At 42.1% G+C, this 14,790-nt stretch overlaps 2 protein-coding genes and 1 long non-coding RNA gene across 3 annotated transcripts; all 3 read left to right on the forward strand.

Moving 5' to 3' along the window:
- Positions 1-2,654: 2,654 nt before the first annotated feature.
- On the forward strand, positions 2,655-4,523 carry LOC308074595 (electron transfer flavoprotein-ubiquinone oxidoreductase, mitochondrial-like; the record flags this gene model as incomplete). Its single annotated transcript, XM_080414099.1, has 1 exon — positions 2,655-4,523. The coding sequence occupies one exon, from the start codon at positions 2,655-2,657 to the stop codon at positions 4,521-4,523; it is 1,869 nt and encodes a 622-aa protein (XP_080270225.1).
- A 2,314-nt stretch (positions 4,524-6,837) lies between these two features.
- Positions 6,838-10,403, forward strand: LOC308074825 (uncharacterized protein; the record flags this gene model as incomplete). The annotated part of the gene is made up of 6 exons (XM_080414324.1): positions 6,838-7,299; positions 8,114-8,267; positions 8,440-8,641; positions 9,064-9,604; positions 9,723-9,909; positions 10,135-10,403. Exons 1-6 carry the CDS (start codon positions 6,958-6,960, stop codon positions 10,401-10,403), a joined length of 1,695 nt encoding a protein of 564 aa, XP_080270450.1. The 5' UTR covers positions 6,838-6,957.
- A 203-nt stretch (positions 10,404-10,606) lies between these two features.
- LOC308074287 lies at positions 10,607-13,232 on the forward strand. Its single transcript, XR_013932083.1, has 4 exons — positions 10,607-10,752; positions 10,852-11,003; positions 11,899-12,078; positions 13,096-13,232. It is a non-coding gene; the product is annotated as an uncharacterized lncRNA (long non-coding RNA).
- Positions 13,233-14,790: the final 1,558 nt, after the last annotated feature.

Below are 14,790 nucleotides of genomic sequence, written 5' to 3' on the forward strand. Positions count from 1 at the left end.
TAATAAAATATACCAAGTTTTATTTAAATATCTAGTTTTTCATGATCACATCATTATTTCCATTGTTCCTTACATACTATATGAACAAAAATAGTTTTTGTATTTTGTACTACACCAAGTTTACACGTGGATCTAAAATGTATTCCCATACCCATTTATTGAAATATTTATTTTAAATAAACAAAGACATGGATATTAATAATTTGTGATTATAGGTCAAACAATCCTACATTGAATATTTGTCACTTTGTCACACATACAGTACACATACCTATGTTAGCAGATAATGTAATAGAGCTGTACTGTATCTTTATTTACCTATACAGACTGGTGAATGTGACCAATGAGGTTATGGGAGTGGCTGGTATGGAGGTGGGGGCAGGGGCGCTGGAATGGAAAATGACATGGGGGGACACTTCCTTGCCCCAAAATATTTACAATTTAACTTTAGTTTTTTTTGAAAAAGTTACCTAGTAGCTTAACTGAATATAAATAAGTATGGAAGGCAATTTATATAGCCTACACACTCGTCTGACATTTCGACTGCCGTGCCAACAACAGAGTTTTAACTCTTCACTGCCAGATTTAATACATAAATGAATCGCCCAGTGCCAGCGATTTTTGGTTTTCCTTACCTTTTCAACTAGTCACAGAATATTTATATCCAGTATGATATGACCCTGGTGGTTGCTAAACACGGAGTGTTACATTGTATTTCCGCAAAAAGAAAAATAAGTAATCGCAACCCCCCGTCGCTTGTTACAGGCCGTTGAATATAGCTCGTCTCGTCAAAAGTGCAGGGAGAAAAAAAGATACAGCCATTTCCCCAAATACGCTAAGCAGGAAGTCAATGGTGGTGAAGATTTTTAGATCACGAGATTTCCTGGATCTGTGCGACTTGAGGATGAAAATGGTCACTCGTGTTGATGGGAAAATATGGTACATATTTTATCAGTATCCATTTTAAAGACTGAACATCACTTTACATTTTCTGGGCCTCTACATTTTTAAGTGGAAATTTCCATTTCACCTTATGAACATAACATTGACTAAAACTACCTAAAATTGGTTAAAAACAGGATACGAGGCGTAGGCTGAAAAGTAAATGTCAAACTGTCTGAACTTTAACTGAACTTTCCCACTTGTCCACATCCTGTCTGCACCGTATGCATAGTGGTGGTTTTTGCTAGAAAGTTGACATGCACCTCTTAACCCTTGTTGTCTTGGCTCCACGTGTGCCCTAACAGACTTGAGAACACCACAGCAACCACTTAGCACACCTTATGACACTGACGTGCATTTCTAAACTATTCAATCCAAACTCCCTTTTGGGGATGGCCCCTCACTGGTTTCCTGTAGTATATAGTAGCATTACACATCCTGTTACATTAGAATTCTCCGCGATCCTACAGACTTTGGTTTTACTGACTCTGTTGTTCGTGCATACGAGGCGCCTCCTGATCTTTTCCCTGTGTGGACTAATTGCTCTTGAGCCTTTACGAAGCAAATCCTCTGATACGTTGAGTACTTGATTTCACTTATCTTGCATTATTGGTTCATATATTTCACAGTGTTGTTCCTGTGTATTGCTGCATTGAAATTAATAAATATGCTGGTATTGAGCTGACGTGATCCTGGTTTAATGTCGTGTATGTACCCTCTGGACAATAGGATACTGAACAAAAGGACACACTCCCCTCTTGGAGTGTGGCCCTGGCGCATCAGCGTGTTAGAGAACAGAGCCATCTGGTGGAAAACCACTGAAAACAAAAAAAGTCGTAAAAGTCGTCCTTGGCAGTGACAACTTTGCAGCAACAACGACTCCCTCTTTCAGTCTTACCTTCACAATAAAGTGTCTGTTTACCTCCCAATGCAGCACATTTTACACATGTTATTATTAACAGGAAATAGGTGTAACTTAACAGCGTGTATGTTTGTGGGAGAGAGAGAGAGAGAGAGAGAGAGAGAGAGAGAGAGAGAGAGAGAGAGAGAGAGAGAGCTTGCAAAGCAGAGGATTTGAAATGTTAACACTATTAATTAACACTCATTTCAACAAAGGAAAATCACTTACCCTATCTTTAAGCAATGCTTACAATTAAGTGGTGCAACACAATGCTTAGTTTAATCCTTCTTTAGTTACTTGTAATAGTTATGTTATCTGTTTTTCGAAGAATTTCAAAAATAGCAGATGTACAAGCTTGCTGCGAGGCACGAAGTTGACGCGCTGTGAGCTTGTATATCTGCTATTTTTGGATAGCCAACATATAAAATATGGATATAGTGGTTAAAATGATTGTGATGCTGTATTAATAAATTTAGCTGGGGACCCCCTGGAACCCCCGGAGGTCCCCGGTGCCCATTTTGAGAACCACTGCAATAGGCTATCCATTTTACTTGTCTGTCTGTCTGTCTGTCTGTCTGTCTGTCTGTCTGTCTGTCTGTCTGTCCTTTGTATGCCCATATATGGAGATCTCTGTATCTGTTTATGTCATGGTACTGATATCATAGTACTGACATATAGATGGCATATAGATACAGACGGCATGATGTCATCATAGACTGGCCTCCAAGTACTCTGATAAGGGAAATGCATAATGGAGACTAAACACATAATGTTTTAACAGTGTCTGGCCTGCAGTGGCAGACTAATTGTTATGTTCCTAGCCAGCCGATACTCAATTCACGTCCACAGGTGTATTCGGGCCCTAAACACAGTCATAGCTGATCATGCCTCTCCACAGCTGTACGCAGTTCTGCACAAACGGTCCCGTTCTTCAGTTGCAACCCCACGCATTACAACACACTACACAATCCACCCCAGAGATAAAGACCCACGATGGGAGGGCGTAGAGATGGAGAGGTTTTCTGACGAAGCCGATGTAGTGGTTGTAGGCGGAGGACCAGCCGGCCTGTCAGCAGCCATCCGACTCAAACAGCTGGCTAAAGAACACGACAAAGAGCTGAGAGTGTGTCTGGTGGAGAAAGCCTCCCATATCGGAGCCCACACTCTGTCAGGAGCCTGTCTGGAGCCCACGGCACTCAACGAACTGTTCCCCGACTGGAAGGAAAGGGGGGCTCCTCTACACACCCCTGTGAAGGAGGACATCTTCAGCATCCTAACAGAGAAATACAGGATCCCCGTCCCCATACCGCCTGGTTTGCCTATGAACAACCATGGAAACTACATAGTGAGGCTGGGGGACTTTGTGCATTGGCTGGGCAAGCAGGCAGATGAGCTGGGAGTAGAGCTGTACCCGGGCTACGCTGCAGCCGAGGTTTTGTTTCATGAAGACGGCAGTGTCAAAGGGATTGCCACCAACGATGTGGGGATTGCTAAGGACGGCTCGCCAAAGGATGTGTTTGAGAGAGGTATGGAGCTCCACGCTAAAGTAACCCTGTTCGGGGAGGGTTGCCATGGGCACCTGGCCAAGCAGCTCTATAAACAATTCAGCCTGAGAGAGACCTGTGAACCACAGACGTACGCCATCGGCCTCAAAGAGTTGTGGATGGTGGACGAGAAGAAATGGAGGCCGGGCAGAGTGGAGCATTCAGTCGGTTGGCCTCTGAACAGAAACACGTACGGCGGCTCCTTCCTGTACCACCTCAACGAAGGAGAACCCATGGTGGCTCTGGGCTTCGTGGTTGGTTTGGACTATTCAAACCCCTACCTGAACCCCTTCATGGAGTTTCAGCGCTGGAAGCACCACCCGTCCGTCTCCCCGACGCTGGACGGAGGCAGCAGGATCGGATACGGAGCGAGAGCCCTCAACGAGGGAGGGTTCCAGAGTCTGCCAAAGCTGTCATTTCCTGGAGGGCTGTTGATTGGCTGTAGCCCCGGCTTCATGAATGTTCCAAAGATTAAAGGAACCCACACGGCCATGAAGAGCGGCATGCTTGCCGCTGAGGCCATCTTCCCAAAAATCATCGCAGAGGACCTCCAATCTGAAACAGCAGGTCTCCATGTTGCGGAGTATTCTGAGAACCTGCAGAAGTCGTGGGTTTGGAAGGAGTTGCGCGCTGTGAGGAACATCAGACCATCCTTCCATAACTACTTCGGTCTGTACGGAGGGATGATTTACACTGGAATCTTCTACTGGATATTCAGAGGAAAAGAACCCTGGACACTCAAACACCGTGGTCTGGACTCTGCTCAGCTGAAGCCGGCTAAAGACTGCACCCCCATCGAATACCCCAAACCAGACGGGAAGATCAGCTTTGACCTGCTGTCCTCCGTGGCTTTGAGCGGTACGAACCACGAGGGAGACCAACCGCCCCACCTCACCTTGAAGAACGACAATGTTCCTGTAGCCAGGAACCTGGCCATATACGATGGACCTGAACAGCGTTACTGTCCAGCGGGCGTCTATGAGTTTGTGCCCGCGGAGACAGGCGATGGCATGCGACTGCAGATCAACGCTCAGAACTGTGTTCACTGCAAAACCTGTGACATCAAGGACCCAAGTCAGAACATCAACTGGGTCGTCCCAGAGGGCGGTGGGGGGCCGGCCTACAACGGGTTGTGAACATATGGTGTTTATTTTGTTCATTATGATAAGCACCCCCAGTGGTGTAAAGTAACCAAGCACATTTAATCAAGTACTGTACTTAAGTACAATTTTGAGGTACTTTTACTTTACTGGAGTATTTCCAATTGTCTATACTTTTACTTCTACTCCACTACATCTCAGAGGCAACTATTGTACTTTTACTCCACTACAATGATTTGAAAACTTTAGTTACTAGTTACTTTGCAGATATAATATTACATTATAAAACACACATTAACCACTTTAGCCCTATTGTATACCTAGGCTATTTGAAAATAGCCGATCTACAAGCTCACAACGTGTCGCGATGCGACGCGTTGTGAGCTTGTAGATCTGATATTTTCAAACATTTTAGTACTTTTACTTTTGGTACTTTATGTGCATTTTGATACCAATACTTTTGTACTTTTACTCAAGTAAATTTTGCATTCTGGACTTTTACTTGTAACAGAGTACTTCTACATTGCAGTATTGATACTTTTACTTAAGTAAAACATTTGAGTACTTTTTCAACCACTGAAGCTCCCCCAGTAGGACTAGTAGAGTATTACCTTACCTTACCTGACCATTGTGGCCAGGAGTGCCGACATGAGATTGAAAAGGTGTGCATATCAATGAGCAGTGGTGGAAGGTACATTTACCTACATTTAAGTACTGTACTTAACTTAAGTACTTTAGTATTTCCAATTTTCAAAACTTTTACTTCTATTTCTACTCTCAGGCAAATGTTGTACTTTTACTCCACTACAATTATTTGAAACCTTTAGTTACTAGTTACTTTGCAGATTTGGATTATTATTACAAAACATACATTAACCACTTAACCCTCGTAGGGTCCTCGGGTCCTTTTGACCCGGTTTAACATTTTCAACATGAATTAAACGTATGTAAACATTTTTTGTTCTCTATGAAACTTCTTCTATTTGCCTTATTTACTGTACTAAACATGTGATATGAAAATGAAAATTTTCATTTTCATGAAAATGAAAATTTTCACACAGGGCCTTCGGGTCAAAGTGACCCGAAGGCCCTGGGTGTGACTAAAACACGAAGACCCTACGAGGGTTAAACCCTATATATACTTTGGCTATTTTCAAGCTCACAACGCATGGCATCGCGACACGTTGTGAGCTTGTAGATCTGCTCTTTTCTGATTATTATATATATTTCATACATTTGAAAACTTGTGATCTGCGTAATGACTTTTGGTAATACTATATTTTGGTGCCAATACTCTCTTGTACTTTTACTCAAGTACATTTTGAATGCTAGGCTTTTACTTGTAACAGAGTATTTCTATAGTGGATACTTTTACTTAAGTGAAAAGTATGTGTACTTTTTCCACCACTGTCACTGAGGACCTCTCCTGGACCCGACACACGGACAAGCAAAAGGTGACTGGTTCTTTTCTGTCCCAAACAAGCCTTAAAACAAAAGGTGACAGGGCCTTTTCTGTCCCAAACAAGCTTTAAAACAAAAGGGGACTGGGCATTGTGGTATTTATTTTTACATTTTTGGACATATGGACCTCCATATCTGTTGTTGCCCACAGACTCTGGAACAATCTCTCATCTTCCAAGTCCAGCCCCACCATTGAATTTTTTTTTTAATCCATCTCTTCTCTATTACTCTTAGCTCAGTCTGAGGGCAACTAACTCATCGTCTGTTTTTACATGACCACTGAATGTAATATAATGTACATTCTGTAAATGTGTAAATGTATTTCTACATCTATGTTTTATTTTAAAATAGTTTTCAGTGGTCTCTAATGTTGAGGTCTATACTTGACACACAAGTGGAGGCACGTGTTGCTGCTTGTCTGGCTGACATCTCGGAGTGGATGTCGACGCACCACCTATTTCACGAAAGGTGAATTAAATAAGCCTGGCCTTAAAGGGGAGACACCAGGGAGCTTTCCTCTCAAAAGTAATGACGCATATCTCTAAAAGACCCCCTAAGGATGTCCCCAAAAAAAATCATTTGAAAAAAAAGAAATGGAAATAGGCAAATTTGAAGTTACAAACATAGCTCCCTCTAGTGGCTGTACTTCGGGAAATAGGCGATTGTGCAATATCCGTGACATCACTCGTATGCGGCCGTAGCTACCAGTGTTGCCATGTCTGCTTATTATAAGCAACTTGTTTTATAGAAAGGGCTGCTTATTTCTCTCGCAGAATCTGGCAACACAGCAGTGCGCGTCATAGGTCTGTTTACTGAGAGAAAGAAGTTGTTGTTGGTCATAGAAGCAGGTATTTGTAGTATTAGTTTTAGTTGGTCGGTAGTAGTTAGTTAGTCAGTAGTTAGTTGTGATAGTAATAGTAGTAGTAGGCCTAGTGTAGTTTTACCAACAGCTTTTTTAAAAGCTCAACCAAACAGCCTTTTTAAAGGCTAACGAAGCTAGCAAGCTAACATGCCCAGGACTTGCGTTATCGGAGGTTGCAGTAACTCCAACTATGATGGAGTAACTTTGCACTTTTGGCCAAAGTGTGAGAAGCTTGCTCGCAAGTGGGATCGCTTCGCACGGATCAAGAGGGCAGACTGGACCAAGGGGACCCCAGGCGTGTCGACGATATGTGGGATCCACTTTACTCCGAGCGATTACGATGGCTATGGGCAATGGAAAGCTGGACTTATCGCAAGGCTGAGACTGAGGAAGGATGCAGTTCCCACTGTCAATGTCGGGTTTTCTGGTGCTCCATCAGCCACCGTTACACAGCAATCAAGAGCGTGTGCCATGATGGAGATAAATCGGGTGAGTGTCTGTGTTTATAAATGCATTTTTATTGTTTTCTTAACCAACAGGGGTACATTATGCATTGGCTTGGACACTGGCTAGTCTGGCTACACCCACGACATGACAATTGACAACGTATACAATAAACATAAGTTATTCCTTGAATTGCTGAAGTAAACGGCATACAAATGGGTCCATCATGTAGCCTGTGCTTTGAGAAAAAAACGTTTATTTTGTCTTCTAAATAGCGCGGGTAAATGTTATTTTGCGCGCGCTAATACTGTGAGTGTGAGCCTAGCTCTGGTCCATAGTGTTAGAAGGACCTCTCCTAACAACTCTATATTGCAGGGGTCTCCAACGTTTTCAGGCCAAGCCAGGACCCCCGAGCTGAGAGAGAGATGAATCAGGGACCCCCTCTAGATTGTATAAAATTGTGTTTCAGATTAAACTATTTCGTTTTTTACTTGGTCTGCTCTTTTCTTCCCTCTACACCTCTGTAAAAAAGAAAATAGCAGATCTAAAAATAGCAGATCTACAAGCTCACAGTTGTGAGCTTGTAGATCTGCTATTTTTTGCTAAAGTTCTCCTCAGAAAAGGGATGCTAGGGTTCAAGTGGTTAATGTAATAATAAATAATCATATCACACAAATATTTGGTGGCCCCCCTGTAGTAACTCTGAGGGGTCCTGGACCCCCTGTTGAAGACCCCTGCTATATTGGATCAACACTGATGTGCACTATGCTGACAGCTTCTACTTGGTATTGTCATCAATAGTGTGACATAACCTTTGCATATTGTTAATGTTTGTATGTTCTATGCTATTTGAATATAGTGCCTGGCACCTACTGTCACAGAGAGGACAGCGGGACCTTCATCCACGGTTTCTCACACTGAGCCAACACCTGTGACTCCAGATGCACGATCGTGTGATCACCACCACCAAGGCACACAGTGCACATGGATACCAACTCCACATAAGAGCATTCGTGAGTGATGAAAACGTATTTTTCAGTTGAACTATTTTACATATTCTCTCTAATATCATGTAATACTTAGTCATTGTGTGTAAGTCTTCATACAATCTAATACAAAGTACAACACTGTAACAACTGTGCCATGGCTCAATAATAATAGCTGCCAATTTTACTGTACTTTTAGGTTGTCAAACCAGTTCTCCCAAGATGATTTCCATTGGTGTGCAGTGTGAAATTATGTTGGATGAACCCGAGACAGCGATGGAGTTGTATGAGGAGGAGGAGGAAGAAGAAGAAGAGGAGGAAGCCATTGAAGACATGGATGATGAGGATTATCTCCCAGGAGAAGATGAAGATGAAGAGGATGGGGAGATGACATTGTCTGGGTCAGTGGCCATGTTTAGCATCACCTGTATGCACTGTAGACTGTTTGTATTTATTTTTTGTAATGTATGCATAATACATTAGTTTAGGAAGTTTTCAGTGAAGACGTTTTTTTATAGTAATACTACAAATACTATTGCAGCTTCTAGTACTATTACTAATGCTAATAATACTAATAATAGTATCAATAATATTTATTATGATTAACATTATTGTGAGTGACGTTCACAGATGTGCACAACAATTGCCTATAACTCAGTGCAATTTTGCATTATCTTAGGACTGAGGGTAAATAATGTGTATGCTGTGTTGACATTCAATTCATACTTCTCAAGTTCTAAATGTCTGTTCAAGTACAATACCATGCTAACCATTTAACCCAGAGCAAGGAGTTCAATCTTGTATGTATGTATTCTTTTTCCAGAGAGCCAGAAACCTCTGACCCAGGTCCTGTGAAGGGCAGGAAGTATCTTGTGTTTAGGTCGCAGCTAATGACCCTGTTCCAACACTGTGTGCTGTGTCTTGCCGAAACACCTGGCACAGTCAGAGAATGTGGAACCGCCATCTACGTCACACAAACCTGCAAGTCCTGTGGCCATGTCAAGAAATGGGACAGCCAGCCAAAGATTGGGAGTGTTGCTGCTGGGAATTTGCTGCTGTCGGCTGCGATTCTGGCTTCGGGAAGCATGCCAACCAAAGCCCTGCGCATGCTCAACATATTGGGAATGGCGACCATCCACCGCAACACCTTTTTTAGGCATCAGAAAGCCCATCTTGAGCCTGCCATTCTACAGGTCTGGAAGGACGAGCAAAGTGGCATCATCGCGTCGCTCAAGGATATGGGTGAACCACTGGTGTTGACAGCAGATGGGAGGAGTGACAGCCCAGGACACTCAGCTAAATATGGCACGGTCAGCATTATTGAGCAGAGGATCAACAAAGTTCTCCACGTTGAAATTGTACAGGTATGTGATGCATGTCTTTTTTTCCATTTCTTAATTGCTCAACTATCTGTTTTACATTCATTTTCTAGGTCAATTAGTGTTTAGTTTTTTTGTCTTTATTTATTTTTCTTTATTTTAGAGTAATGAGGTGAAGAGCTCGTCCTGGTGTGAGCTTGAGGGGCTGAAGCGGATCAAGACCTTCCTGGGTGGTGCTGAACTGGTAGTGGGAACACTTATCACGGACAGAAATCGCCAAGTAGCAAAATGGATCCGAGAAATCTGGCTAGGAGTCAAACATCGGTTTGACATTTGGCATATTGCAAAAGGTATGACCTAGTGTGCATTAACAGTAATTAAGTTATTGTTTGTAAGTTTGGAATTATTGAAGAAATGCACCTAAACATTTTAATCTGACTAAACTACTTGATAATGATATCCCTAGACAATCTTTCTTCTGATTATTTTAATTTAGTAACAAACTGTATAATGTCAGAACATTTTGCAGAATTATTTTGATTGTAGACTAATACAAATATGTATACTTTGACTAGGCATCAGCAAGAAGATTGTCTTGCTGGCCACTAAGCGAGAGAGCAGAGCTGTAGGGCTGTGGCAAAAATCCATCATAAACCATCTCTACTGGTCTGCTGGATCGAGCACGGAAGTCGACAGGGACATGATTCTTGCAAAATGGCAGGTTGTGCTCTACCATTTGCAAAACCAACACACAGACCTCCCAAATCCACTAATGCCTTCATGTCCCCATGATCCATTAGAAGAGCACGAAAGAACAAAAGAATGGCTGGTACCAAGTAAGTGACCATTTCATTTTGTCTTTAGATGTCTATAGGCTATAGCAACAGTATTTTCTAAATGTATTTTATTCAAAAAAAAATTTAAACTAATGTAACAGCCTCTGGTCTAAATGGGTTAATGCATGCCTGGAATTCAATCTGATGGGGTTTATACTTTTTGTGTTTGAACCCTGCTCCCACAGACTCTGCTAGCTCAGTTGGTCTGGAGAAGATTCTCCATGGGACTTTGATCTCCAAGGATATTTCAAAGCTCTCCACTGACCACCAAACATCTAGTCTGGAGGCCTACCACGCACTGATCCTGCACTTCCTACCGAAGCACACGTGCTTCTCCTACACAGGAATGCATGCCAGGTAGGCATTACATTTCACAAATGTTATTGTATCTTTTGATTATATGGGTTGCATTACTATTCAGGGACATGCTCTGTTTTGGTTCTGTACGTTTTCTAGAACATACCTTGCAGTCATGCATTACAATGAAAACAGTGGACGCATGCAGGCAGTGCGTAAAAGAGATGGTATGGTACGGTGGTCAGTCGTCTTCCCAAAGGCAAAGAAGGGAGGTCATTCACTCCGCCCAGTGAAAACCCAACCCACTTTCGGTGAGTGTCTACACTAGTATTGTGCAGCCTTGGTACAACTAATATATTTTATATATTCTTGTTTCCTCTTCTTTTCCTTTCAGGGGTCGCCACAGCGAATCATCTGCCTCCATCTCACCCTGTCCTCTGCCTCCTCTTCTTTCACACCAACTAACTTCATGTCCTCTTTCGCTACATCCATAAATCTCCTCTTTGGTCTTCCTATAGGCCTCCTGCCTGGCACTTCCAACCTCAGCATCCTTCTACCGATATACTCACTATCCCTCCTCTGTACATGTCCAGACCATCTCAGTCCGGCCTCTTTGGCTTTATCTCCAAATGATCTAACATGGGCTGTCCCTCCAATGTACTAGGTCCTGATCCTATCCATCCTTGTTATTCCCAGAGAGAACCTCAACATTTTAGTCTCTGCTACCTCCAGCTCTGCTTCCTGTCTTTCCCTCAGTGCGACCGTTTCTAAACCATACAACATAGCTGGTCCCACCACCGTCTTGTTCACCTTCCCTTTCATTCTTGTTGATACTTTCCTATCACACATCATACCTGACAATTTTCTCCACCCGTTCCAACCTGCTTGCACTTGTTTCTTCACCTCATTTCTACACTCTCCATTGCTCATAGGGCAGAACACTGTCCAATATATAAACAATATATATATATATATATATATATATATATATATATATATATATATCCACACACATAAAATAACAATTCTGCACGTCTCTAGACCTCAACGGGAGGTGCGGGTCAATGCAAGACAAAATTACAAAATAATACAAAAAGTAGCCTTCAAAAGAAGGGAACGCACACTCTTGAAATGCATGATGACTTATTGATGCAGTATACTGTATTACTGCATCATTAATTGTATCTTCTTCTTTTTTTGTTACAGAATATACCACAAAGGTCATGGAGATGGTATCTTCCAAAGTGTCTGGAGCCAGTGACTGCCAGCCGATGCCTATTGCCCCACCACCGTTATGCCACAATGCAAAACGCCCAGAATTGAGCCTTGCAGTTGCGACATATGTGAGTCGCTACAAGAAGGATTAATCGGCAGGACCCACCTATGGTAAGTTTCTACAATATCAACAATACAGTCGGTGCCTATTGACTTTGTCGTTTCTCATGTTGACATCACACTCCTCATTTGCCTCACTCACTCGTGCAGTAAATCTAGTTCCAAATACTACCACGAGGTGGCGCTTTGGAGTCACTTTATTTTTGTTTCAAACAGACAGACAGACAGACAGACAGACAGACAGACAGACAGACGAGATGTGAGTCCTGACCTGGGAGTCATAAAAAAATGTTTGCTCACTCTGTTGTTACACAATCAAACCCCCCACCAAATACTTTTTTTCATGAGCATGTTGTATGTTTAGACATTTTTTCAATGGGTCGTTGAGCAAGATGATCACGTTGAGGTTGTTGACTTTCATAGTCTTTACCGTGTAAATGGGTTAATAAAAACGTGGCAGGTAGCATTTTGCCAAAAGGCAAGAATTGAAAATTCATGATGCTAATTGAATGATTTACTCTTGTACACAAAATCTAGATCAGGGGTCTTCAACAGGGGGTCCGGGACCCCTAGGGGGTCCTCAGAGTTACTACAGGGGGTCCGCCAAATCTTTGTGTGATAGGATATTTTATTTTACCTTATAACCACTTGAACCCTAGCATCCCTTTTCTGAGGAGAACTTTGGCCAAAAATAGCAGATCTACAAGCATTGTGAGCTTGTAGATCGGCTATTTTTGGCAAAGAGGCATAGGTGTAGAGGGAAAAAAGAGCAGACCACGTAAACAAAAAATGTTGAATCTGAAACACAATTTATACAATATAGAGGGGGTCCCTGCTTCATCTCTCTCTCAGCTAGGAGGTCCTTGGCCTTAAAACGTTGAAGACCCCTGATCTAGATGTTTATGTCTGGATCTTATGTTCATATACAATTGTATAAACAAGCAAAATATGAAGGGGCACAAAGAAGTCATGTACAAATGAAAGCACCTGAAGCCATTAGTGGTAGAAACGTGGAGAGGAGTTATTTATTTTTCTTTAAATTTGAAACTTTTTGTTTTATCATGGCAGTTTGAATCCAGTGTACGGAATACCCGCTTCATTTGGGAATCTGGATCTGACAGCTTGGACCGAACACGAAGGAATCGGGACTCTGTTGTACCTGCCAAGATGTCCCCAGTTCCAAAAAACAAACTGTCTGTAAGCTGTGTAACGGAACTTTCTGTGGAAGAAAAAGTAAAACAGAGTTGATGCCTATTTATTGTTTTGATTTTTTTCTTTTGGACTTACAGTAATGTTAGTGTTGTTAGTGTTATTCAGTGCGACTGCCAAAGAAAACAGTAATGTGTTGGTTGCAACTACTTTTCCACAGCACTGTACACGTGTAGTATAGAATGTGTTCCTTGGTGCAGTGGTTCTAATGATCTTTTGGGTCCGGTTTGACCCCTGTAAACAACTTTTTCATCCACGGCACCCCTGAATTACATTGTTACTTTATAGAACATTAAATGTATGTCAAAATATGGTATGTAAACATGTACATTTTTCCCCCTATGACACAGTATGTGACACAGAATATCCTTTTCCATAAGAACAGATTGAAAATAACTTTGTACTTGACATGTAATGACAATTTGAACCCCAGCATTCCTATTCTGGGGGGGAACATTCCCCCCCAAAAATAGCAGATCTACAACCTCAAACCGTGTTGTGTTGCTACGCATTGTGAGCTTGAAGATAAGCGACTTGGTGTAGATGGAAAAAGGTATAGAGGGTGTAAGTAGGGAAATTGAACTGATATTGATGAATTACAAATATGATCAATGTGTTCTACCTGTACTTGCACCATGGCACCAACTATGAGAAACCCTGCCTAGTGAAACCAGTACAAAAATAATGTATGGTGGAATAGTTGTAATGTACATAATATGAGCTAATAAAACAGGTCTGTGGGTATTTGTAGCCACCAAATACTGCCACCAGGTACCAGTATTTCTTGGTTTACGTGGAGTTAAACCAGTACAAAAATAATGTATGGTGGAATAGTTGTAATGTACATAATATGAGCTAATAAAACAGGTCTGTGGGTATTTGTAGCCACCAAATACTGCCACCAGGTACCAGTATTTCTTGGTTTACGTGGAGTTTTTTTTGGTTGAAATAACTCATTGATGATTGAAACTCACTCATGCTGGGTAACCAGTCGGTCTGCATCGGCTCTATTGTCCTGCCTGTATTGATGGTAGGCTGTTCTCAGCACATGCACATCCAGGCAGACTGTTGAGAAGCCTGGGTGTGCAGTAATGCACACTATTGGGGGGCACTCATTGATGGTGCTGAGTGTCTCCCCATAGCCACGGCAGCAGACACACTCAGCATGGGTGGGCATCACCACACAATTTCCACAGGTATATATAGGACTGATGTGGGTAATGTATGTTTTGTAATAATAATCCAAATCTACAAAGTACCTAGTAACTAAAGTTTTCAAATAATTGGAGTTTTGAATGTAGTGGAGTAAACGTATAATATTTGCCTCTGAAATATAGTAGAGTAGAAGTAAAAGTATTGCAAATTGAAAATACTCATGTGAAGTAAAAATGCCTCAAAATTATACTCAAGTACAGTACTTGAGTGAATGTACTTAGTTACTTTACAGCACTGTACCAGTTAGTGTTCCCCACTCGCACTGGCTGCCCAGGGTTTGGAAGGGGTGCTGCTGCTCCAGGGCCAGGTCCTTGTGAATCAGGTTCAAACCTGAAAGGT

The sequence above is a fragment of the Gymnoscopelus braueri genome (assembly GCF_963280865.1).
Source record: "Gymnoscopelus braueri genome assembly, chromosome: 19".
NCBI lineage: Eukaryota > Metazoa > Chordata > Actinopteri > Myctophiformes > Myctophidae > Gymnoscopelus > Gymnoscopelus braueri.